At 39.8% G+C, this 27,963-nt stretch overlaps 1 protein-coding gene across 1 annotated transcript in view; it reads left to right on the top strand.

Moving 5' to 3' along the window:
• Positions 1–27,963, top strand: part of MYO10 (myosin X) — a 196,994-nt gene that overhangs the window by 154,486 nt on the left and 14,545 nt on the right. Inside the window, exons 20-28 of the mRNA XM_069958144.1 lie at positions 3,887–4,011; positions 4,898–5,012; positions 6,040–6,146; positions 7,010–7,315; positions 7,681–7,720; positions 9,757–10,638; positions 17,138–17,261; positions 21,705–21,948; positions 22,378–22,473. Coding sequence (XP_069814245.1) covers positions 3,887–4,011; positions 4,898–5,012; positions 6,040–6,146; positions 7,010–7,315; positions 7,681–7,720; positions 9,757–10,638; positions 17,138–17,261; positions 21,705–21,948; positions 22,378–22,473 — 2,039 coding nt within the window. The remainder of the gene's footprint in view (positions 1–3,886; positions 4,012–4,897; positions 5,013–6,039; positions 6,147–7,009; positions 7,316–7,680; positions 7,721–9,756; positions 10,639–17,137; positions 17,262–21,704; positions 21,949–22,377; positions 22,474–27,963) is intronic.

Below are 27,963 nucleotides of genomic sequence, written 5' to 3'. Positions count from 1 at the left end.
AGTTAAACAGACCCCTGTGTGCTCCCCCTCCCATATAGTATATAACACAATAAAACAAACACTTATACTCACCTGGGTCCGGGCGTCTCCTCTTCTCTTCACTCTTGTGGCCGCAGGAAGGGTTTTCCCTGCGATCACAAGAGACCGCACTCCCCTTGTCCTGGCGCCGATGCTCCAGTGATGTCACTGGAGCGCCGGCACCACAAGGACAAAGCTGCCACTTGTGACCGCAGGGAAAACCCTTCCTGCGGCCGCAAGAGTGACTGACAGGAAGGGGGCCAATGTCTCCCGCCCTGTCAGTGCTGCTGCATGTAACTATGAGCGCTCATTCCGAGTGCTCATAGTTACAGTTCGGATGGCAGCAGCGAGCGGGGCAGCAGCCCTGTCCAGCGGTCTTGAGCACAAGAGCGGGCGTGGGGGGCCCCCCTGGATGTTGGGGGCCCCAAGCGATCGCTCGGGGTGCTTGGTTCCAAAGACCGCCACTGCCCATAGTATAGAAGGGCCTCTGCTCCCGCTGCTCTCCGCACAAAGAATTGACATGTTAAATCTTTGAGCTGAGAGGGGAGGATATTAAGCTGTGCGGGATTCCGCAGCAGAGAGCTCCGCGGCAGAATTCCCCTGAATTAGCTCATTGTGAACTGGGCCTCAGGATGCATTCATGCATAGTAAGTTTGTAGTGGTTTGCAATACCTGGTATCATTGCAGTCTTCGGCCCTGCATTCTCGCAGCATATTTTCATTCTTCTGCAAAAATGTAGTGAAAGCCATATTTAACAAATTAGCTGCAATAAAAATAGCAAACAACCCATGCTTATTTGTCCACGCCCCCCTCATCGCGATCCTGCTTCAGTCTCCTGGTCCCCACCCACTGATGGCCTACTCAGCCGATTACTGAGTTGTCCAGCAGCAGCCAGTAATTGACTGAGCGGGTCTTCAATAAGCAGACTGTAATGTGAGCAGACTGTAATGTGAGCAGACTGTAATATTACTGATTGCGGCAAATTTGCTTCAGAACTCGCAGTGTGAAATCTGCTGCGAACTCAATATGTGTGTATGCACCCTTCAGGCCAGTTCACAGTAAATTCAGTGGACTCCCGCCTGCCTCAGTTCTATCCTGGCCCTTAGGATAGAACATCAATGCTTGATCAGTAAAGTTTCAGCACCTGGCATCAGCACAGTGTAAGAACTGCAAAGCTGTGAGTCCTGACCAATATGGGAGGCATTTATAGTTCTGCAACAATATAGAAGGGCATACAGTACAGCCCTTGATGACCACTGGGAAATAGTGAACTTCATAGCCAGAAATCTTACAATCTTTATTTAATGTCAGTCTCATAGCTTCTGGTGGGTTTTGTGTTAGGATGATAGCAAATATCACAAGCCACTCATGTACATCTCCCATTAACATTCACCATTGTTAAGGGAAGCAAAGAAATAAATCATTGTCCAATTTAATATTTAAATGTAATTATATCTCTTTCTGTATGCTCACATTGCAGCTATTGTCTGTACATGCAAATAGATTTTTTTTATGATATCTGAATATAATGTATCACTTGCCTTCAATCAAATTAAAGACATTGTATAGAAATAAAGTAACCATGAAATGGCAGCTGCTATGTAATAGGCGTCTGATGGCCGGGTTATCATGTTAATCTATGCCTCATCTAGGAGACTGATTGATTTTCGGAGAACAGATACTTGTAGACAATAGAGAAGGAGAGACGATGCAGTGGCCATACAGCATTAATATTAATCATTCAGAAAGTTTAATTGGCTTGACATTAGACCATATTATTAACACATTATGGGGAAGCTGAGGCAGGGTCCCTAAAGATTCCTCATAAAAGACATTCTAAAGGGTCATGCTATGCTGTCACAGGAAACAGTGGAGTGAATAGACCTGTTGTTATTCGGTGTGCAGATGTCCTAGAGCAATTGTAGCACCGGATACATTCACAAGTCTGGGGACACTGATTTAGTCCTGGTAAGATAGATGTTTTATTCTTGTGATTATATAGTAAAATTCCTAATAAATCTTCCAAATCATCAGGAAAATCTCATCCCTTGCAGGCAAGAGAATTTGGAGGGAGATTTATGAAACTGGTGTAAAGTACGATTGGCCCAGTTGCCCCTAGCAACCAATCAGACTCAACCTTTAATTTTACAAGGGATCTGTAAAGAATGAAAGGTGTAATCTAATTGGTTGCTTCAGGCAACTGGGCCAATTCTACTTTACACCACTTTAAACCATTCATGCCTATTCCAGCTGATTTAGAGTCACTTCCATATTTTTTAATAAAATATTGGATGAACATTAGCTGGATTATCAAGAATTGGCCATACAAGTAGAATAAACAAAGCAAAAGAAGGCTATAGTAAAGCAAATTTTTAAAAAGAAGTGAGGTCTTGTTGTCTTTAGGGCTGGTGCACCCCGCCTATGAACAGTATGGGCTTATAGCAAGCTATGGTTGCTGTATATGCATGAGCCCTATTTGGACAAGAAAAATTTCCACAGGTACAATATCCACATTATACAATATCCACATTATATACGATGTTTAGTGTGGAAGCTTCTGTCTGCAGGCCAGAATAAAAACCCTCGCTATAAATAATTACAGATTTCAGGTACAACGATACAGTTGTTGTGGTAAACTCTAAGGGTATGTTCACATTGAGTAAAATAGGCGGAAATCCGAATTCCACCTCCCTCAGTGTGTCATAGCATCTCTATGGAATCTCAAGGAATGACATGTCACCTCTTTGAGTGGAGAGCGGCGGCAGCGGAGGAGCATGCGCTCTCCCATAGAGATGCTATGACACACTGAGGCAGGCGGAATTCTGCGGCGGAGAGTAAGGGGGTCAAGGTTTGGTACATTTTGTACTTATTCGCAGGCAGGCGTACATAATATCACATTGATCCCATAGGGAGAGAGTAAATGATAGAACAAATACAGATAATAATTCAATATATAAACAAGAAATAACAATGCCACTCAACAGAGGTGAATACATCACATTATGATTCCTGGACAGAGAAGAACAAGTTTCTTTCACCTAGTGCTACATGTATTATGCTGTATACACCTCTCCTACGCCTGAGCACCTATAGGAGCAAGGTTAGATCCCAATCATTCAGTGCCCACTGACTTGTCTAGGTCAGAGAGGCCCCTGAGATGATCACAGTGCATATAATACCCCTCCTTAGACAGGGAAATGTTACTATGGCTACACAGCACATGTAAAGCATGGCTCTAGTGTTCATTCTATCCCAGCCTCTTCATTTCACTGGCTCAGGTCATTCTTCAGCGTGTTCTTCATGTAAATGTAAGCCAAGGGACAAAATCAGCACCAGATGCTGCCATCTCTTTAGTAGTCAGGGGAAAGTTATGCCTTCTCTCAATATACATATAAGTACTGCATTGCTGGGAAAGCTTTGGGTTAGCTGGTGTGGGGCTATTGCACAGATTGGCTATGAGCTGGAAAATGTATACCTCTCACTATACAGATAGAAAACATGATGGCCGTAGGAGTGTGATAATATATATTTTCTGTAGTTTTCATTTATGTCTCTTACAGCCTAAATATATTGCTCTTATTTTTTTTTTTTATTGTTGCCTCAATGTTCTGTTCTAATAATTGCCTTGTTTTAAGAACTCTGAATTTATATTGAAAAAGCGGTCCTTGACTATGATGGAACATTAGCTAATATTATCTAAAGTTTTGTTAATCCGTGCAAGTGATTCTTCTTCATGGTCTTACTTATGTTATTGTATTGCTCTGAAAACCTACATTTTTTAATACAAGCAGTAATACATACACATATGTGTTGTTTTGTTGTTGTTGCTTTTTCATTAATGTGCTGCTTTAACTTTTTCTTCCTGCAGATGCCAGACCAGTTTGACCAGTCAGTGGTCCTCAACCAGTTAAGATACTCAGGAATGCTCGAGACAGTCAGGATCCGCAGAGCTGGTTTTCCAGTCAGAAGACCTTTCCATGACTTTTATTTTAGGTGAGCATATTGCATAGATATGCATATGTATGTAAAATATAAATCTACAGCCTATTACTATGGCATGTAAATATGTTTTGAAACTTAAAGGAAAACTGTCACATGAAAATACAGACTCATTTGTTACAGATCAGGTGGAGATAAACAGATATAAAGTTTTGTGAAGCAATCCTTTGGATAACATGTAGCTTATTAATTGAATTCTCTGCATTATGGGCCTAGGAGTCCAGTAGACAGAGTGAACAGTGGTTAGCAGCCTTCCATTTATAAATATAAATACAAAGATAGCTGTGAGTCACTCACCCACTGGACAGATATTTAAGTGACTAGTTTTAAGTACAATACCTGTTTTATCTTTTCCCATAAAATGATATATGAAAGTGCCCAGCTTCTCATTCTCTTTAACATGATTATGGCAAATAATACTATTTGTTCAGTGTGACAGGTTCCCTTTAAGGCTACGTGTGCACGTGTGGATGCTAAGATAATCATAAGGTCAAGAACTGTACTCTTTTGTACTCATTGAGGGCACTGATCTCTGTATGAGCAGATGTGTAACACACAGTCAAAACATATCCAGCCCCTATCCATGGTCTGCTATTGCTTGGTGGGGAAACGTTGCTACCAGCTGCACTATTGAAATGCTATAAGCAAATGCTGAATGGATGATCAGGACATATGCAGTAGCCATCCACAAGACATCTGCTGCCCATAGAGGTCATTAGCCCCTTGCTTTTTGATCTAGTGGTTCAAGGGCCCTTTCCTAGACAATAAGACAAGGTGACAATCCTACCCTTAATTATGTTCTTCTTCTGTTATATTATATATGTATATTAATCATTTTATCCTGATTAGTTATTGATTGCCAATATTTTACGTTTCCCAGGTATAAAGTTCTAATGAGAAATCTGACCCTTCCTGAAGATTTGAAAGGCAAGTGTGAGACTTTACTCCATCTTCATGACACGACAGATACGGAATGGCAGCTCGGAAAGGCCAAGGTAATGCTTTACTCTTTGTATTCATAGAGAATAACATTGGCAAGTGATGAGTGTGACCATAATTTATTACTGTGGTGTATGAATGAGTCAATAAATCATTAAAAGCTACTGTGCTCACAATACACTTACTGTTCAGTATAAACCCTCTGTCCACTCTAAACTGGAAAGCCCGCAGAACTAGTCTTACCTGATGTCATGTATTTCACATTATACATCAACGTCAGATTATAAAGATGCACTTCATGATAATGCATGTATATGCCTAAGGCAATAATCTTTTGTGTATAGAGCAGATATATGTGTCTTTTTACGTAAGAGACGAACCCATCCCTACATTATATGATTTCTCTTATGTTGACATATAGTTCAATGAGAAAATCAATCGAATCACATCTCATGCTGAATGGTATGAACAAGTGTCACTTTTAGGGCATATGCACATGGGAGGTATTGATTATAGTCTTAGAACTCAAGTGGTTTTTTCACAAAGACCCTTTTTGGTTTAAGATGCTTTAGAAGTAATAATTTTACACATGATTTGTCCACTAGTGGCAGCTGTTAGTCATGATCATTACATTTATGGTGTTAAAATGATGAGTTGTGATGAATCTCAATCCATTAGAATTGGATTCAAACATGTTTTAAATGTATTTTTTATTTAGTTGCATTAGGGATCAGTAACCATAATGCAGTGCTGGTACTTAGGACATAAAGTAATGCTTTTTAAAGATATTATATTCCATGTATTAGCTCTGTCCTTACATAAGCTTTTTCATATGTACAATGGAATTTTTCTGTTTTTCTTTAATATGATTTTGAAACAATGCCTGTAATATTAATATTGAACATTTTCAATAAAGTAGGTATTTATTGTCAGAATTTCAGCATGTAGAAACCCATTTTTATTGTTAGAAACATTTGTTAAAATAGTCTTAGTACCCACAATACTACAACTAGTGATAAATGATCAGTATGGAGAAAAGTGAATCTTGGTCTCTCAGAAAGGAAAATATTTTGTATTGTCCAGGTCTTTCTGCGTGAGTCTTTGGAACAGAAATTAGAGAAGCAGCGTGAAGTAGAGGTATACAAGGCGGCCTTGATAATACAATCACACATCATAGGCTTTGTGGCAAGGTAGGTAAAGAGATCAAATGAAGGAGTAAAATTTATCTTTTGTGTGACTCTTAGGATTGTATTCACCAAAACTTTGAACATAGTAAAAAATTGCAAACATACTTGACTTAGAAGTGCTATAATTTTCTAAATGAAGTGAGTCCAAGAGATGAGAACAGGCTGTCTCAGACATTTATTGCATATACTGTTTTGAGATTAGGGGTCCTTGACCCCCTCCAATCTGGTTGCGGCCACTAGACATGGTTGGGAAGACCAAAACAGGCTTACCTATACATAATAATATCATAGATACCCTAACAGGATTATTTTGGAATATTTACCATTGTACATTTGTTAACCTTTCTATTCATTATCAATAATAGTATCAGAAAATACTGTCCTGATAGCTCTAAAATCTCTGGTTAACAAAGCATCATACATTATGTATTATATCCAGACCAATAGCATGCATCTGTTTAGTTTTGTGTGTCTACTCAAAGTCAATAGTAGCCAGTTCAATAGCTGTTTGCATAATGAGGTAATCCCTTTTCATGTGCATATGAGTCCTGGCTGTACATATAGGCCAATATGTCACCCAGAAAGGCATCCTGCTGGGTGTAATTACTTTCTCTGTAAGCATGGCATATATCAAGGCTCATTCTCCCTCTTCCAAAACACCATCATGTCAGGAGAAATAAAGATACGGCAGTGTTTAACATCAGCTTAGCCTGGATTCAGCCTCCTGCCTCCTTCCTACTGTGGATGTGATTTATTTTGTGGCGGTGACACCTTGACACTTGCTATAAACGGGATGCATAAAGAGGATGGATTATTTCTTATCGATTGTGATTTGTGGAACAAGCTTCTTTTCTTTCTTTCTCTAGAAAGCAGTACAGGAAGGTGCTACACTGCATTGTTGTAATACAGAAGAACTACAGGGCTTTCCTGTGGAGGTCTAAGTTTTTACGTCTTAAAAAAGCAGCTGTGACCTTCCAGAAACAGCTGCGTGGGCAGATAGCCCGCAGAACATACAGAAAGCTCCAAGAGCAGAAGCAGAAAGAAGAAGAAGAGATGAGAAGAAGGGAGGAAGAAGAACAGAGAAGAAGAGAAGAGGAAGAGAGACTGAAGAAAGAGGAGGAAAGGAAGAAGAAAGAAGAGGAAGACAGACTACGAAAGGAAGTGGAAGAAAGGTATGGGATGCAAAATATCTAGGAAAATTCAGGCAATTGTAGTTCATTTAAAGTTTAGTTTATTATCTCATAATAGCTACAGTACTAATGGTTTGCTGTTTATTATTCTACATTACTTAAATGATTGTCAGAGATACAGGGCATCTATTTCATAGATTTATATAGACATTGCAATATAGTTGATCATAGTGAAATCAGTCAATGTATGTCTGCAAACAATCAGATCTAGAGTCAACTTATATGTAGTTACTTCAAGAAAATCCATCCTCACATAGGTGTGGTTGTAAAATCAATGAAAGCCCATTCTGTATGCACGTGGTGTAACATGAAAAATGCAGCCACTAATCTTCAGTTTCCTCTTGCAGAGAAAGACAAAGGCAAGAGGTAGAACTACTAGCCAAGCAGGTAAGCTTTTAGCTGATACCAAATTGCTTCCCTCCATGGAGCAGATTTCATGATTCTTCTGGGGTTACAAGTCATTTGGATAAAAATGTTAATGCCAAATACAAATTTCAATTATTTAAAGGCTGCAAAAAAATATAGTATTCTGTATACAATATGCCAACATACATTACAGCTCACAGATACTGTATACTCACAAGATGAATTACAGGAACTCTGCTAATCCATAACTCATGACAGAGTGTAATCACTAGCCCTAGTTCAAGCTTTTAGCATTGCTGATGTAAGCTTTTTTTCTATTTATTCAGTCACACACACACACACACACACACACACACATATATATATATATATATATATATATATATATATATATACACCTACTGCCCATATATACATGTGGCTTGACCTTTACATATACAATTCTGGCTTGACCTTTAATATGATATGTGATACATTTCTAGGCAACAGAAAAAAGTACATAGCAACATAGCTTCTATGCCATAATATCCTTATTCAGGAAATAGGCATAAAAAACATAAAAAATAAGTAGGAAAATTTCAGATCAGGTTTGTGATGCATTATCACATATATCTCCTATCTAGCTATCAATCCATCTGTCTATCTATGTATCATGTATCTATTTATCTATCTATTTCAACATTGGTAAAAATTTACTATGGCAAGCACAGATGAACAAGAATGTCCCTGCTTACTTCCATGCTTCCTGCCATAACAGCATTCATATAAGCACATTATATCATTTTATTGCATGACGTTAACTGTATTTGGCCAACTGTAACGCTGCTTATGAGATAGGGCCACAGTGAGCCTAGTGTGGTATAACAACAAGCTTAATAGTGGTGGTTGACACCTGGCACGCCATGTATTGGCTCCTCCATATGTCTGTGTCTTTGAACCTTGGTGTGCTGACATTTTTAAGACTTGATGTAACATGCTTTCTGACTTTCAAGATCCTTGCTTGCATTTATGAGATGGAAAACGTCATAATTTACTTCGAGGGATGAAAATGTATCCCCGACATGTGATGACGACATAGGTGCTTGGCTCATTTACAGCTACACTGCAGTTGTCAGAACTTTGTCTTGCAATAGTTTTATATAACCAGGATAGACTTTTATTCCCAAGAAGCAAACTGAACCGAGCAGAGGTCTTGAAAAACGTGAGGAACTGATGCAGCAAATAAATTAGATAATTGTATACTACTTATAATACTTTATGAATCCCCTTTAATAAGTTCATTGTTTATAAGACATTGTATTAACAATATACAGTATGTGCTTACTGAATATACACAAAACTTATAAGGGAAGTCAAGAACCTCATGTTTTCTTGTGTTAATACTTGTGGAAAAGCAGTTGATATAGTACATATAACAAATGCTAGGGTTTTTTACCTATATGCCATCACCTTACAATCAGTGCAATTTGTCTAACTCCAACATCCAACTCTTATGGTGTGTTTACACAGAGGGATTTATCTGATAGATTTCTGAAGCCAAAGCCAGGAATGGATTTCAGAAGAGGAGAAATCTCAGTCTTTCCTTGATGACCTGTTCCCTGTTTATAGTCTGTTCCTGGCTTTGGCTTCAAAATTTGTCAGACAAATCTCTCTGTGTAAACGCACCATTAGAGTTCGCTCTGATTATTATAGAACTGTGAGAAGCAATGAATTTTTTGTTCCTTCTGTAACATTTCAGTATAGTCGCAAAATCTACGTCCTATGCTAGTACAATCTAGTTTTATCTTGTTATCAGTTGGCCTGGGTCTTGTTTACTTGCTATGAGTTGTTCCGTGTTTGATAGTTCTCATGTTCTGTCTTGTGGTTTGTTTCATCTTTCTAAACTTGTTCAACTAATATGTAGATTTAGTTCTCATGATTGAGTAAAGGAAGTTATTATGATGAGGCAGAATAGTGCATTGTACCCTAACTGCATGAGTATTACTCAGGGATTTTACCTACAAATATTTCACATTAACATTTATTTGAATCTAATGTTCTCGTCTACTCAACTCTAGGCCGAAGAAGCCAAAAAACAGGAACAACTTGTTGCCATGTTAGAAGTGGAAAAGGAGTGTAAACAAAATCGAGAGTTCGAAAGACAGAAAGAAAACAAACAGGTGGAAGAAATTCTCAGATTAGAGAAAGAAATTGATGACTTGCAGCGCATGAAGGAAAAACAAGAGTTATCTTTAACAGAGGCATCTCTACAGCGGCTGCAACAGCTCCGCGATGATGAGCTGAGACGTCTAGAGGAAGAGGCCTGCAGAGCAGCACAAGAGTTTCTAGAGTCCCTGAACTTTGATGAGATTGATGAATGTGTTAAGAATATTGAAATGTCCCTCTCTGTAAGTGATGTGTTCCCGGAGGATCTCAAACTCATTGCCAGCTGTGAGAAACCCACCTTTAACTTTAGTCAGCCATATCCTGAAGAGGAGGTGGATGAGGGATTTGAAGCTGATGATGATGCATTTAAGGACTCACCAAATCCAAGTGAACATGGTCACTCTGACCAACGAACAAGTGGTATTAGAACCAGTGATGACTCTTCCGAAGAAGACCCTTACATGAACTATACTCTTGGGCCAGCTGAAGCTGGTCCAAACAATATATTACATCCTCCTGGACAAGATACAAAAGCAACAAAAATCATAGTCGGGGGAGAGTCTACATACTGTGTGCCAGAAAAGCAACCAGATTGCTTGGAAAACCTCATCATCCCTGATGGCGATTATGACTATGACCATGATGAATACCAAGATGGTGGAGTTACTTCTGGAAGCAGTGTGACATTCTCGAACTCCCATAGCAGCCAGTGGTCTCCAGATTATCAGTGCTCTATAGGAACATACAACAGTTCCTCAGCCTACAGATTTAGCTCAGAAGGTGCTCAGTCATCAGTAAGTTTCTTCTTTACATTCATTCTGTCTGTTCATTACAATTATTGATTTTTCTCTGCAGCTGTGTACACATTTGTGAAGTTCTATAGAAACAATAAGATTAGTATGAGAACTGGAGAATACATTGATTTTAGTATGATCTGCTTGAGAATATTTAAATGTAGTTACAATAGTGACGCTGTATTCACACAGTCCACGAGTCTGTATAAACACTGGCACTACTCCCAGTCCTAATTAGCACGCCTGTGGTTTCCTTGCTGAAGTGCAGTACGCATAATTCAGATTGTGCAGCTTTCTTGTCCAGCAGCCATATGGTGCGGCACACAATCACATAATTAGCAAAGGAAGCATTCGTTCTGAAATAAAGCCTGAATTTCACTCATGACTGCTGCCTAACACTTCATTTGCCAATTATGTTTTCACACTTACTATGTATGCAAGTATCTGCTGTATTTTTTGCAAAAATGACAGCAAAACATTTACCAGTAAAAATGCCAAAAATATTGAAGTGTCACTGTCATTATAACTTTTAAAATCAAAATCAACAGTAGATGTGATAAAAAAAAACAAGTTTGCATTTTATATTTATTATTTCTTTAGTTATCATGGAAAACACGGCACTTCCTGTGTTCTGACTTTTTTTCCCCTAAGAGTCTAAACACAGGAAGTCCCATGTTTCCCAGGCCATCTGAGAGAAAAGGCAGTCATGTGATTGTCGGACACATTGAGCCGTGACTCTCTGTACTGGTTGGGACTTCATGAGTTTAGTCTGTTTTAATCTGCCTTCAGGAGATTTCTGGTACTTTCAGCTATGAATGAATGTATATTGTAAACTTTCTTTATTTCACATCTACTGTTGATGTACATTTTGAAAGTTATAACAACAGGTACACTTTAAGGCTGGATTCACACGCTGTAACTGTGCGGCTGTATTTTTTATGCGGCTGTAAATGTGCGGGTGAAACTCCGGCCGTGGGAAAAAATAGACATGCGGCTCAAAACATACGGTCATTTACTTGGAAATCTGGTTCAACTAAAAATAACAAATAAAATGTTAAGAAAGTGATGGAAACACCTCTGGATGCATCTGGGAAAGCAGGGAACACAGTTTACATGAATCGCTATTACCGGGGTTTGCGATCCTCTGCACTATAGCCGATGTCTCTCATGGTTAATATATTGAATTAATAAAACACATTTTCTGTCTAATAAAGTCCCTTTTATTGTTCAATAATTAAATGTAAACGATTCCATCATTTTGCAATTAAATATACTGTTAAAATAAATATATATATAAATAAATGTATATTTATATATATATTTATTTTTTGACAGTATATTTAATTGCACAATGATGGATTCGTTAGAATTAAATTATTGACCAACGAAACTGAATTTATTTAAACGAAAATTTGTTTTCTTAATTAAATATTAATTAGTACAGGAAACTCCATAAGCCGGTAATTCATATTGCCGGCAATAGAGCATTCTGTACTAATCATCACTTTACTTTAATGAAAACATCAAATGTTTCTTCTAATTATGTTATCACAATAGCATTATTAGAAGAAACATTTAGAATTATATGTGCGCTCAGCTGATTGGCTGTTCGGCTGAGCGCACATATAATTAGCTGGTCCGCAGCACAGTGACTTCATTGTGCTGCGGACCAGCGAAGAGGACACATCGGGGTGAGTATAGAGCTCTCCCCACCCCCTCCCCGGCACTGCACCCCTCCCAGCAAGGAAGGGGGGGTCACTTAACCCCTTCCTTGCTGGGATGGGTGCAGTCTGACATCAGTCTGGCCCCCAGGGGGTTAAGGGGGATGCAATACATCCTCCCTTAACCCCTTGGGGGTCAGACTGTAAGCAGCGATCTGTAAAGATGCTGCATACTGTAAGGAGCACAACACCGCTCACAATGATGGGTGTTGTGCTCCTGTTTGTGTGTTTTTTGTGTGTTTCTCCCTTTTTGTTTTTCAGATATCGGTATCCTGGGGATTACGTCGGATTCCGTGGACTACGTCGATGACCAGCGTTTTTTTAATGTTTTTTTTAATAAAATGGTCAATGAGGGGTGTGGGGGTGTTTTTATTTGAATAAAAAAATTTGTAAACTTGTGTCTTGTCTTTATTTCTTTACTTTATAGACTTAGTAGTGGAAGCCGTCTAATAGACGGAATCCATTACTAAGTCGGGGCCTAGTGTTAGCCGGTATAAAATGGCTAACACTAACCCCCTATTATTACCCCAGTACCCAATGCCACCAGGGGTACTGGGAAGAGCCGGGTGCCAGTGGTCCCGGAGCGTCAAAATTGGCGCTCCTGGACCGGGCGGCAGCAGGCTGGTAAGATTTAGGCTGGGGAGGGCCTAAACCAATGGCTCTTCCCACCCTGGTGTTACCAGGCTGCTGTCGTTTGGTTTTTAACCCGGCTGGTTATAAAAATAGGGGGGACCCTATGCGTTTTTTTTTAATTATTTATTTATTTAAAAAAAAAACGCATAGGGTCCCCCCTATTTTTAGAACCAGCCGGGTTAAAAACCAAACGACAGCAGCCTGGTAACACCAGGGTGGGAAGAGCCATTGGTTTAGGCCCTCCCCAGCCTAAATCTTACCAGCCTGCTGCCGCCCGGTCCAGGAGCGCCAATTTTGACGCTCCGGGACCACTGGCACCCGGCTCTTCCCAGTACCCCTGGTGGCATTGGGTACTGGGGTAATAATAGGGGGTTAGTGTTAGCCATTTTATACCGGCTAACACTAGGCCCCGACTTAGTAATGGATTCCGTCTATTAGACGGCTTCCACTACTAAGTCTATAAAGTAAAGAAATAAAGACAAGACACAAGTTTACAAATTTTTTTATTCAAATAAAAACACCCCCACACCCCTCATTGACCATTTTATTAAAAAAAACATTAAAAAAACGCTGGTCATCGACGTAGTCCACGGAATCCGACGTAATCCCCAGGATACCGATATCTGAAAAACAAAAAGGGAGAAACACACAAAAAACACACAAACAGGAGCACAACACCCATCATTGTGAGCGGTGTTGTGCTCCTTACAGTATGCAGCATCTTTACAGATCGCTGCTTACAGTCTGACCCCCAAGGGGTTAAGGGAGGATGTATTGCATCCCCCTTAACCCCCTGGGGGCCAGACTGATGTCAGACTGCACCCATCCCAGCAAGGAAGGGGTTAAGTGACCCCCCTTCCTTGCTGGGAGGGGTGCAGTGCCGGGGAGGGGGTGGGGAGAGCTCTATACTCACCCCGATGTGTCCTCTTCGCTGGTCCGCAGCACAATGAAGTCACTGTGCTGCGGACCGGCTTATTATATGTGCGCTCAGCCGAACAGCCAATCAGCTGAGCGCACATATAATTCTAAATGTTTCTTCTAATAATAAGAAACATTTGATGTTTTCATTAAAGTAAAGTGATGATTAGTACAGAATGCTCTTTTGCCGGCATATGAATTAACGGCTTATAGAGCTTCCTGTACTAATTAATATTTAATTAAAAAAACACATTTTCGTTGAAATAAATACAGTTTCGTTGGTCAATAATTTATTTCTAACGAATCCATCATTGTGCAATTCAATATACTGTCAAAAAATAAATATATAGATAAATATACATTTATTTATATATCTATTTTTTTTGACAGTATATTTAATTGCAAAATGATGGATTCGTTAGAAATAAATTATTGATCAACGAAAGTGTCTTGATTACAAAGAAAATGTGTTTGATTAATTTAATATATTAACTATTAGAGGCATCGGCATTCGGCATCATTGCCGGCTATTTTTGAAGTACTCCGTACGGACCGCCTGTCAATCCACGGCCGCATATTCAGCCGCAAACAATGGTCTTGTTCATTTTTTACGGGTCCGTTTACGATAGGGCCGTAGATTCAGAGATAGTGTGCACTGTGCAGCCGTATATCCTATACTTCCAAGCATACACACGAACCACCAAAAATACCGCCGCACAATTACAGCCGCAAATACAGCCACACTGTTACAACGTGTGAATCGAGCCTTAATGTAAATACAGGATTAAAGAAGTAGTTCAGCAAAATAAATTTTTTTTTCAACTGGTGCCAGAAAATGCCAGAGACTTGTAATTTACTTCTATTTAAAAATCTCAAGTCCTCCAATACTTATCAGCTGCTGTATGTCTTACAGGAAGTGGTATTTTCTTTCCAGTCTGACACAGTGCTCTCTGTTGCCAGCTCTGTCCATGTCAGAAACTGTCCAGAGCATATCCCCATAGAAAACCTCTCCTGTTCTCCAGACTGGAAAGAGTACCACTTCCTGCAGGACATACAGCAGCTGATAAGTATTGAAATGCTTGACATTCTTCAATAGAAGTAAATTACAAATCTCTTGCACTTTCCGGAATCAGTTTATTTGAAAGATTTTTTGTTGTTGCTGGACTACCCCTTTAATGTAAACAATCAAAACTATCCGATTCATTGCATTTAACCATTCCTTGAACTTGAACCGTGGTAAGATGGAAACACCCCTTTAGGCTGGGTTCACACTACGTATATTTCAGTCAGTATTGTGGTCCTCATATTGCAACCAAAACCAGGAGTGGATGGAAAACACAGAAAGGATCTGTTCACACAATGTTGAAATTGAGTGGATGGCCGCCATTTAATGGCAAATATTTGCTGTTATTTTAAAACAACGGCTGTTATATTGAAATAATGGCCGTTATTTACTGTTATATGGCGGCCATCCACTCAATTTCAACATTGTGTGAACAGAGCCTTTCTGTGTTTTTAATCCACTCCTGGTTTTGGTTGCAATATGAGGACCACAATACTGACTGAAATATATACGTAGTGTGAACCCAGCCTAAAAGAACAAAAATCTGAACCTCTACCTAAAGCTCTAAACTGTAAACTAGTGCTTGTCTATACAACTTCTGTTATGTAGGTACTACATACATAGAGTTTAGTGTATGCAGTGATTCTATAGTGTCATGTCCCCACTCATCTATTGCAGCCACCACTGCTCTCCCCTTTTTTGCCATGCCCCTCCTGGCATTCGCACACAATTTGCCACTGCTGTCTTCTTGGCCATCTTCTCCTACTACTTAGCTCCTCAGTTTATCCCTAAGCCAAGCCTGTTGCAACCCAGAGTATCAACATCTGTCCAGGTAGGCCTTAGGCTGCATTCACACATTCAGTGATTTTCCCAGTACGGGATTGTGGTCTGCTAGCTACCTCCATGATCCGTAAAAAACAGTCCGTTTTGCGTCGGTGTCTGTTTTTTTTTTCACGGATCTGTTTTAAAGCATTTTAAATTACATTGATTACATTATATCCGTGTTTGTCACATCCGTGTACATCCATGAAAAACATGAATCTTATTTATTTCTATGAAGAATACGTTCCGTGCTTCCGTTCTGAGTTATGACATGTCCTATTTTTAAACGGAACGGATCCATGAAACAAATATTTTCCACTAAGGAGCAAGTTAATCAGCATATCTTATTTGGGCATATAGATGTCATACAGGGGGTGGGGGCTTCTGCTTGGGATCCCTCTCTATCGACCTCAGTGGAAAGATTCTTTCGAAAAGAGCTTTCACTCTGGAGGAGTTGTAGTAATCATGTATTACAAATGGCCATGGGGTAATACAGCGTTTCTTCCCATAGGGGCAATGAGAACACTTACTGAAGTCAGACCACTGGCTGCTATAAGAAATATATTAGCACTGCATACACTTTGTATACTAGCCTTATAGACCACCACATGAACGGCTGCCTCTATATACCTAATAAATAAAAATTCTAAACAATTCCTTCAGGTAGTAAATATCTGAACAAGATCTTCTCTTTATTAATGTATGATATGCATTTATTGATACAAGCATGGGTAAGATATAAAATCTATCTTTTTCCCCTTCACAGATTTGTTGCTCTTTCTGTTCAAACAGTTCGACTTCCAATGAACAGGAACTCGAAAAAGGAATTGTTTTCTATTGCTCTTATGTTTAGCCTATTGTTGGCAAACTGTAGAAAACAGTCTCTCTAGTGCCACCTGTGGGTAGCTACCCAGTAAATTAAAGGGGTTATCCAGTGCTACAAAAACATGGCCACTTTCTTTTAGAGACAACACGACTCTTCTCTCCAGTTCAGGTGCGGTGTGCAATTAAGCTCCATTCACTTCAATGGAACTGAGCAGCAAAACCCTGCCCAAGCTGGAGACAAGAGTGGGGCTGTCTCTGGAAGAAAGTGGCCATGTTTTTGTGGCGCTGGATAACCCCTTTAATTGCAGATACCATAGACTGGAGCCCCTAAGGGGAAGCGGTACCTTCTGAGAACCATTTACAGTTGAAACTAATCCGTGTTCAGACAGGAGTATTGTAAATATATGAATATGTTCCTTGTAACACAATGGGGGGGGGTTAAGACTGATGCATCTGTACACCTGCCATCCAATTTCCCATTATTATATTGCTAATATATATGCCTATGTATTTGTAGTTTGAAGATAGTGAAGAAGACTTTGATTCAAGGTTTGATACGGATGATGAACTCTCCTACAGGCGGGACTCTGTCTACAGTTGTGTTACACTGCCATATTTCCACAGTTTTCTTCATATGAAAGGTATGCTACTTTACCGTGTGCCAAGATATTATACTTTGTACAAGAGCACTTTTTTAAATATTGATATAAGATCTGAACCTACGGGATACTTTGTATCTACAACCGGCTGAAATGCATGTAGTAGGGATGAGTAACTACACATTATTCTTCATGGAAATGGAACATGCATGCACGGTATAGTGTATGTGTGTGTGTGTATGTGTGTATATATATATATATATATATATATATATATATATAAAAAAAAAATATTTTCCTTCTACACATACACACACACTCTCTCTCGCTTATCTTAGTTACTTGTTACTTAATGATAAAAAGGATCTGTCAGCAGAAAAATGTTGTAAAAATTGTGACATTGTTGTATAGCTAATATGACAATGAGATACATATTACCTTTGGTTTAGCTGTCCATGATTTATAAAATGGCAAGGGTCAAGGAGTCTTTCCCAAACCCTCACGTGCCCCTAGCTGGAACAACCCCCCTCCCTCCCCTCGCTCCCCCTCGATCCCTTGATAGAGAGGGCTAAGCTTTCCATATGCTTGCACATGCATGGCAGAAGCGCAGGAATTAGACTGGTCTTGGTGCTATAATCAGCTGGGAGAGGGAGGGGAGCAGCAAGGTGTTGCAGACTGGGACACTTTAGAGATTGATTTACGCCTTCTTGACACTTGCAGTAAAACATTTTTTTAAACCATTTTAGAAGTACTGACAGCTAAAACAAAGCCACTACATGTTTCCCTGTAATATTAACGATATAACAGCAGTTTGTACTGTGTTTTTAAGCACTTGTACGAGTGATGGCACAACATAGTGAGGCCTTATAAGAGATCATGTGAGAGCTCTGCATACATGATAAGCCGCTGATGACATGTGACTATTAAACTTTGGAATACTTGAAAGCACTTCAAAACGTTGCAAAAAAAGTGAAGGGGGTTATGTTGGAGGAGATGGGACTAATAAGTCTCTGGCAGATTTATCATTATAGGAAATAGCACAGATTAGTGCAAATCTACACCTACTCATAGACAGACCCAGAAGTTGGTACATTTTTCTCCAGTGTACTTCATTTTAAGACCGTTGTGTAAAACTCATTTGTCATCTGCAGCCTTTGTTAGACTTGTTCAGGGGATCCCAGACATGTGCCTGATGTGTCTGATGACAGCAAATGCATAATGTGGAATCACAATGAGGTCATGCAGTGCAGTTGTCCAATTATTAAAGGTCAGAGGGAATAGATGTTTTTAAAGATGCAGTGGCTGAATTTCTGAAGAGGTCTCAAATTATTTTAAGGTCAAAAAGCGTATCTGCACAGTCTGTGCCATGGTCTTGAATCCCAGGAACTAGATAGTATGAACAATATTCTCTTGCAAATCCCCGCTCTACATTTACAAGAATTGCTTTCATATAAAATATTTTTGTTTAGATAAACAACATTTTTTCTAGTTATTCTTGTTAAGGGTAACGGTTTACAGCTAGTGTATAAATGAAGTCAAGATTATTGTCAGAGCCTTCACAAAGGATATAGATGACACTTGTTACTTGTCAGACATTAATAGATTACCAAAGACTCCCATCACATAACAAAAGACATCAGTAAATAATACAGGTATTGTAAAGTGGGTACAGAATTGAGAGCTAATAACAGTGTGCTCCTCACCGACGTCAGTACAGCAGGAGTTAACCACGTCTGCCTTTAAGGTAATCTCTAGCCACTGGTTGTCAAACTAGTTTTTTTTGTTGATGGAAGAACCTTAAGTCTTGATTAAAAGTCTTCTTCCATATTTAGCGTTTATGCAGCACACTGAGATGCAGTTATTACCTCTGGTCTAGATGTCGTCATGCAGGAAAAGTATTTGCAGGATTCCTATAGGTACTATTCACTTGTAATCTATTAACAACCCAATGTTCAGATATACAAACTATACATCTGTTTAGTCCCCATAGTAATAATCCCCCCTGTGCTCCCCTCATAGTAATAATCCCCCCTATGCTCCCCCCAAGTAATAATACCCCCTGTGCTCCTCCAGATAGTAATAAGCCCCCCTGTGCTCCCCCAGATAGTAATAAGACCCCCTGTGCTCCCCCCATAGTAATAAGCCCCTCTGTGCACCCCCGTAGTAATAAGCCTCCATGTGCTCCCCCACCCATAGTAATAAGCCCCCTGTGCTCCCCCACCCATATAATAAGTCCCCCTGTGCTCCCCCACCCATAGTAATAAGCCCCCCTGTACTCCCCCACCCATATAATAAGCCCCCCTGTGCTCTCCCACCCATAGTAATAAGCTTCCTTTGCTCCCCCACCCATAGTAATAACCCCCCCTTTGCTCTCCCACCCATAGTAATAAGCCCCCCCCTTGCTTTGTCCACACACACAGCAAAAAAACCTTTATACTCACCTTGTTATAGAAAACAGGCGGTCCCTTTCTCCTCTTCTCCTGCCTGCGAGGAGCAGGCCGCCGCCATCCCCGCACACATCTTCACCCTCCTGCAGGCGCAGTGATATGGCATCATTGCACCTGCTGTAGGGAAAAGATGTGGGCGGGGGCAGCCTGGCTGAGCGGGACCCCGGGTGGAGGTCGGTGCAGTGGCAGCGATCTGGGCAGGTGATGGGGCGGGTGGGCGGCTGGGCGCGTGCCGCTAGGTGAGGTCCGGGGTGCCACCAGCGCCCCCTAGCTGCTGGCGCCCCGTGCGGTTGCCCGGCCCTCCATTAGAAACCGCCATGCTGCGATCAATAACTTTTGACAGATCAGCATTTATTGTACAAAAATATGAATGGGATACTGATAACAAACTGATAGTATTTCATCCTTATTAATACATCCATATTATGGATCTGTATTACAGACATTCACACAATGCATTATGGATGACATTAATTCAGCATCTTCAGTATTACAACCATATATCTGCATTGTAAATACTGATGGGCTGTCTACTATCAAGCAATAAAATGATGTAATACAGATGCAACAGATGCCTGTCTGAAAGTAGCCTTATTCTGAATAACCCCTTTAAGTTGACTAGGTTTCCTGGGCAATAATACAGGGAGGGATCATACCCTCACCTTTACTGCCTTTCAGAAACTGTCACTAACCGAACTGTGAATAAACCAAGCATCAAGGTTTGAACATTTGTACTTTTTGAGCCATTATCCTCATTTTCATAAGGTTTAAAGAGCAATGCTAAATCAATTATTGGAACTCACATGGTGTTTGCATGTTATAAACAATTCAGCACAAATTAGGGTTGTCGCTTCACTTTAATGATATAAGAATCTTTATGAACTGTAAATGAGCAGAAGTCACACCTAGGCTAGATGCTGTTGAAGAGCAATAACATATAGAAGTTGTTTCTTTATTCACTGATCCCTTATGTACAACAGGGCAGGTCAGTAAGTGAGAGTTTCTTCAAAAGAGGAACAATTGGTTAGCTCAGCTAACTCTGAATTGATAGACAGTATTAGCCACCTACTTGCTATAGGTAGTAGTGTAGCTTGAAATTTATTTTTTCTGCCCAAACTTGTACACATCAAGTACTAATATTGTATAATACAGCAATTCCATCAGCCCCCGTTCGTCCTTTTTTTTATCAGACACATTTTTATTCAGTTTTACATTTTAAGTGATGAACAGTACAAAAACAACCCCACAATATGCCCTCACTCTTCCACCTTAAGGTTCTGCTTATCCAGGTAAGTCCTGTTTAGGTACACAACTTCTTCTGTGATACGACAGGTGTCCAGATGAACAGTATGATCAGTCATAAGTTGATTGCTAAGAGAAAAGCAACAATGGATGAACAACATTTTAAGACTAGATAAGCCTCTGTTCTTCTACTTCCACTATAAGGCCTTATTCACACGTCCCGTAATTGCAGATCTGTAATCATGGTTCAACTCAGAGCACATTGATTTATATTGGGCTATTTACACAGTCCGTTTTAATTTCCGTAATCCGTTCTGTAAAAAAGGACATTTCCTAGGGCGGTTTGTGATTGCGGTAATGATTACCAATAGAAGTTGATGGGATGGGATTAGACGTCACAGATGTGACAAGTCACGGATCAAATATATGCAAAATAGTACCGTTCACATTTTACGGAAACAGATTTTTCACGATTTTTCCTACAATCATTTACTCTGGATCCCAGCAAATGAATGAACAATGAGTACATACACCAAAAGATTAACAAATGATTAACAATGATTATATGGTCAGCTCAAAAGATGCGATCGACACACAAACAATTTTTGGATTGTTGCCTGCATACACACAAAAAGATTATCACTTAAACTTAAAAGATATAACAATTTTTCACATGATAATTGCCCCACGTAGTAGGGCCCTTACATATTACCATGTTCAGTTATACTTACTGTAAGTATAATGGCTTTTCCACCATAGCTCAGTATGTAACATTCGAGTCTTGTTCTCTTGGTAGGTGGAATGATGAATACATGGAAGAAGCGTTGGTGCGTATTGAAAGATGAGACCTTCCTGTGGTTTAGGTCCAAGCAAGAAGCTCTGAAGCAAGGCTGGCTTTATAAAAAAGGTGGAGGGTCATCTACTCTGTCCAGAAGAAACTGGAAGAAACGTTGGTTTGTTCTCCGGCAGTCCAAACTCATGTACTTTGAAAGTGACAGTGAGGAAAAATTAAAAGGAACTATAGAACTCAGAGAAGCAAAGTAAGTTTCTTCATCTGAGACTCATTGTAGTTCTTAAAGTAAGCTATTGTGTATTTCCACCATAACTGCACCCAGCCCAACTAGGAGATATAGCAAAGTTACATATTAGACTGTTTTTTACTTATATTAGCTCATGTAAAAAAAACATCTCCTTTAAATGGATAGAGGCATGAATGGTGGAGGTAGGTTATAGATTTAACATCTTTTTCATATTGTTTCAACTCGAGTCTATTTAACACAACGTCACAAGATTGTGGTTTCCATTAGCAATGAGTTTTGTTAGCTAAATACGATGCAGCAATAATCTTTAAAAAAGAACATAAAATTATATGTTATATTAAAATTATTATATTATTTTATATATTGTATATATTATAAAATTTATGTCTACAATGCTATACTGTAATGACAATAAACTGTTTTATACAGGGAGATCATTGACAACACTGGCAAAGAGAATGGTATTGACATAGTAGTGGAGAATCGAACATACCACTTGATTGCAGAGTCCCCTGAAGATGCAAGGTAATATCATTCGTTTTACATTTAACAAAGTTTTTTAACCCTTTCACTGCCAAAAACCTAAGTAATACATCTTGAGCTTAAACCATCATTATCGTTATAAAAAAAACTATTGACATGTCAGAGAAACATGTCAAATGTTTTGATCGGTCCAGGTCTGAGTGTTCAGCCCCTTACCGAGAACGAGCTGAGAGAGGTCCATGCTCAGCAGAGTCTTCTCCTGGTTCTGTATCACGTGATGAGTTGGACCCATTATAAAAGTCTATGAGCCCGTCTCTTTTCACTGACACAGAGCAGGGAGCGGATGGCGCAGAAGCACCGTCCTCTCCCTGCTCGATCTCACAATCAGTAGGGGGTCTAAACACTCAGACCCAGACCGATCACAACTTCTCACATGTCTCTATGCCGAGTCCAACAGCATCCAGATTAAATAAGCTTCAATTCTTTATTGTGCAATTAAGCATATACAACATTTCAACTCGCCATGAGTCTTTGTCAAGTATACATAAACATGTGAAACATACTAGTATAAAAGAACAACAACTAATCACCCCACCAATCACAATACAGAGGGTGTGGTCAAACTCACTGGATAGAGATTAAAGTAAAGTACAAAACATGGACAGTGGTGTTATACTGTATTGCTTATAGTCACAGGAATATGGAGACCATCATAATCTATATATAATGCACACCTACCACAGAGTAGTATAATCAAAGGCAACATATGGGAGCATATACTGTATACACGTTAATTATCCCATGTGACCCAGAGTGATCCGAAGGCATAACAGAGGTGTGTTTAGTTAATCCAGCTTCATCCCTGTAAACCTATGTGCATTGTATAAGCCAAAATGCATGATAATGTCTACATCCTCAAAATGCAGGAGGATGTCAAGATAACCTCATGCATTTTGGCTTATACAATGCACATAGGTTTACAGGGATGAAGCTGGATTAACTTTTAAAATTGTTTTATTGAATTTTTTCATCAAAAACCATAACAAACATTTCCAAGTAGGAGAGTATAGAGCTCATCGCAGTGAGCAAACATTAAGAGGGAGGTGAGAAAAAGGGAAGTAGAGTGAGAAGCTCAACACAGAGTATTTTCATGAAAAGTTTGGGAAAGTAACCAAACAAACTGTAGGTTCCTATCAGGAGAATTAACTCGAGGAGATGACAGTGTCCATATTGGGTTCTATGATCTGAGTCTGATGGAACCAAATCTTGGGTATAAACAAGAAAAGGGGCGTAGGAGGAGGATAAGAGAAGGGGGGGGGGGGGGGATTAACTACGCACACTTCTGATATGCCTATGGATCACTCTGGGTCACATGGAATGATGAACGTGTATACAGTATATACTCCCATTGCTCCCATATGTTGCCTTTGATTGATTAGTGGGGTGATTAGTTATTCTTTTATAGTGGTGTGTCTCACATACTTGACAAAGACTCATGGCAAGTCGAAAAGTCGTATATACTTGACTGCACAATAAAGTATTAAATCTTATTTAATCTGGATGCTGTTGGACTTGTGATAACCCAGTTCTGACACCCACTATTTAGGATTGTTGGATCTCCAGTATGCATTCAGTCCTGCCTACATAGGGATCCATTGGTGCTGTGGGACCTTATCTCTTCTCCAGTTAAATGTCTCTCTGACATGTCAAAAGTTTTCTTTTAACAAATTGACACTTTACTCATGTGTTGACATTAAATTATAAGGGCTACAGTTTAATAATCAGGATGTAGCACTCTTTTAAGCTATGTTCACACACAGTAAAATAGTAAAAAAAAAGTTATAAAACAGTAAAAAAAAATGATAAAACTATCTATATTTTGACACTATTAGGCCATGTTCATGCGTTGTACATTAAAGTCTATTGAAAACTGCCTTCTGTGCACACATTGTAAAAAGAATACATATACAGTGGTAGCTTGGTTTAACTTGGTTTGAGAGCATTGCTTTGGTTTAAGAGCTCCCTGTACTGGGTTGGAGGGTAAGGGAGGGAGGGACATGGTCTGCATAGCGTGGTTTACAGCACTGTACTCCGACCCAGGAAGTCTCCCTCACCTTCCAATTCATAGCAGATTCACTTCAGGCTGGGGATTGCATCAGGGGACAGGACTGTGGAGGTAATCTCTTCATAGCTGTAACTCTCCCTGAACAGAGAGTGCTGCTATACTTTGCCCACGTTTGCCCTGCTCATTCTTCCCTGCAGTCTGTCAGCCCTTGTTTTTCCCATCCTCTCCATTGCTGCTATAATTTGCCTGCTCTCACACTCAGCTATACATACTGCTGCTATAATGTTCCTGCACTCACACTCGGCTATACACACTGCTGCTATAATGTGCCTGCACTTACACTCAACCATTTACACTGCTGTATAGAGAAGTTTCTGTCACTGTCCTCCTGTCCAGCTCTGTGATTCTCACTTCCTGATTGGTCCCTGCTGAACACACCGCTTCCCCATTGCTGTGATATGACCACACAGACCTCTGACAGCAGCCCTGCTTCTCTATTTTAGCCTGTTGTACTACGCTATTGCAGTCCCATTCTGTCTCTACAAACTGCTGCTGTTTTTTCATGTTTATGCACTTACTATACATTATACGCCACATGCTGATTGCTATACTGCACAGTAACTTATAATATCACATATTCAGCTTCTTATAAATGTTTGCTTCACTTGTTATTCAGAATAAAAAAAAATCATTAGTTTGGGCTGTGGAACCAATTTCAATAATTTCTTATGGGAAAGTTTTCTTTGGTATAAGAGTGATTTGGATTACAAAAATGGTCCCGGAACAAATTATGCTTGTAATCCAAGGCACCACTGTATATTTAAAAAAAAAAATGAGAAGAGTTAGAACATAAGCAGCTATACATGTAACTTTCATCTCAAGTAGTTTTTGAGTTTGTGTCAGACATTTAACCACAAATTAAAGTGTACCTATTATAAAAAAAAACTTTTGACATGTCATAGAGACATGTTAAAAGTTCTCATTGGTCCGGGTCTAAGTGTTCAGACCCGTACCGATTGGGAGACAGAGCGTGGTGATAACCGCAGCTGCAACATGTCTGCTCCCCGCTCTGAGTTTAAAAAAAAAAAGATTTAGGCTCCATAGAAGCCTATTATAAGTCTCACTCTTTTTTTTAATTCAGAGCGGAGAGTGGTTGTGCTGCAGCGCGTCTTCTCCTCTCTCTATCTCCTGATCGTATGGGTCTGGTTACTCAGATCTGAACCGATTAAAACTTTTGACATGTCTCTATGACATGTCAAAAGTTTTTTGTAACGACAGGTACACTTCAAATTATAACATTTTGGGGAAAAAATGCAAAGAGTTTAGAGTAAAATAGGATAAAGCAGTGTGGGTAACATTTTATAATCAGTTTCAATTGTCCACTCTCAGAACAATCATCTTATACCCCTATACTATATATTTTCTATTTAGGAAGTGCAGATTTCTATTCAGATTTCATCTTAAAGCAATATCACCACCTGCTGGTAATGTTAAGTAATGCAAGGTTTAGCTCAAAATTGCATCTCTATAAACTGATGGTCAATAAAGAAAATAATTTAAGAAAATTTAAAATAGATTTTTACAGAATAATGCCTTGGATGGTAAAGTGTGTTTAACCCCTTCCTTTTTAGTCTTTGCATCACTAACATTACAACTTCTAATAAATTGCTACATAAATATCTTTCAATGTAGATTTAAATGTCTTAAATGTCTGTGCAGATGGTAAATTAGGCCTAGGTTTGGCAAAACGAATTTAGAACTACATGGCATAACGTCTGCAAGCAAATGTGTAAAGATGGTAAGGGTGTGTTTACACAGACAGATTATCTGTGTTTTTTAAGCCAAAGCCAGAAACAGACTATAAACAGGAAACAGGTCATAAAGGAAAGACTGAGATTTCTCTTCTTCTCAAATCCATTACTGGCATTTCGCTTTAAAAATCTGATAAATCTCTCTATGTAAACTCATAGGGGGACATTTATTAAGTCCGTCGTTTTCTGTGCCAGACTTAAAAATGTCCCCGCAGCTCCGACGGTATGGAGATTTATGTAGAGGCGGACTGCCTCTACATAAATCCCATGCGCGCCAGTGCGCGCGGCAGGAAACCTACCCCAGATGAGAGCTAGAGTAGGTTTCCTGCTTATTTACGGGAAAAAAATGATGAATTAGGCGGAGCTTGAATCCACGCCCCCCCACCCTCCCCGCCCACTACACACCCCCTCCCAGCCCCCCTGGCGTACCGGTCGGAAATAGGCCCGATGCAAATAATTTGTTCGCAAAATGGCCATTTGCGAATAAATTTATTCACATCGGGCCCATTTCCGACAAAAAATATGTTTTTTTGCGTTGATACATCTCCCCCATAATCCACTTTTAAACACAACATTAGCTGAGTGCACCTGGGTGGATTAGCGGGTGTAGACAGAGGCTCCACTCTCCAACTTTATAGTCCAACAATAAACCACCACGCTGAACAACCAGTTTCATTATGCAAACTTTTTTTCCTTTTTTGCAGTTTTTCACAGAAGATATTTCATAGATATAAACTCCATAGTGAGATCCCCAGTTACAAGGAGTCTGACGATTGAGCACCTTGGGTGATATTTTTTGTATTTTTGTATGAAGTTTATATCTATGAAATATCTTCTGTGAAAAACTGCAAAAAGGAAAAAGTTAAAAAAAAAAAAGTCTCTATGTAGACACACCATGGACCTCACCTAAAAAAATATATTGATAAAATAGAACGGGTCCATAGACGGGTTACAAAAATGGTGGAGGTTGTCAGGCATAAAACATATCAGGAAAGACTTAAGGTCCAATAACTGGGGTCTATTGTCAGGTGAAAGTCCGAGCTGAACATCAGTAGTAAAAGTGTTTTGTTAACTTTTCACAAATGTTGTTGAACTATTTACATACAGAATTGATGCTGGCATTTTTTCTCTCTCACCAGCCCTTTGAAATTAGGTACAAAGGGGGTGACTGCCCCCCGTAGTATATAGCCCCCCTGTTGCTCCCCCAGTAGTATATAGCCCCCCTGTGCGCTCTTCCCCAGTAGTATATAGCCCCCCTGTGCGCTCTCCCCCTGTAGTATATAGCACCCCTTTGCGCTGTACCCCAGTAGTATATAGCCCCCTTGTGCACTCTCCCCCTGTAGTATATAGTCCCCCTGTGCACTCTCCCCCAGTAGTATATAGCCCCGTTGTGCGCTCTCCCCCTGTAGTATATAGCCCCCCTGTGCGCTCTACCCCAGTAGTATATAGCCCCCTGTGCGCTCTCTCCCTGTAGTATATAGTCCCCCTGTGCGCTCTCCCCCAGTAGTATATAACCCCTTGTGCACTCTCTCCCTGTAGTATATAGTCCCCCTGTGCGCTCTCCCCCAGTAGTATATAACCTCCTGTGCGCTCTACCCCAGTAGTATATAGCCCCCTGTGCGCTCTCTCCCTGTAGTATATAGTCCCCCTGTGCGC

This window comes from Dendropsophus ebraccatus, chromosome 2 (genome assembly GCF_027789765.1).
Source record: "Dendropsophus ebraccatus isolate aDenEbr1 chromosome 2, aDenEbr1.pat, whole genome shotgun sequence".
NCBI classification, from domain to species: Eukaryota; Metazoa; Chordata; class Amphibia; order Anura; family Hylidae; genus Dendropsophus; species Dendropsophus ebraccatus.
The sequence above is the reverse complement of the archived record's forward strand: the minus strand, read 5'-3'. Positions and strand labels throughout refer to the sequence as shown.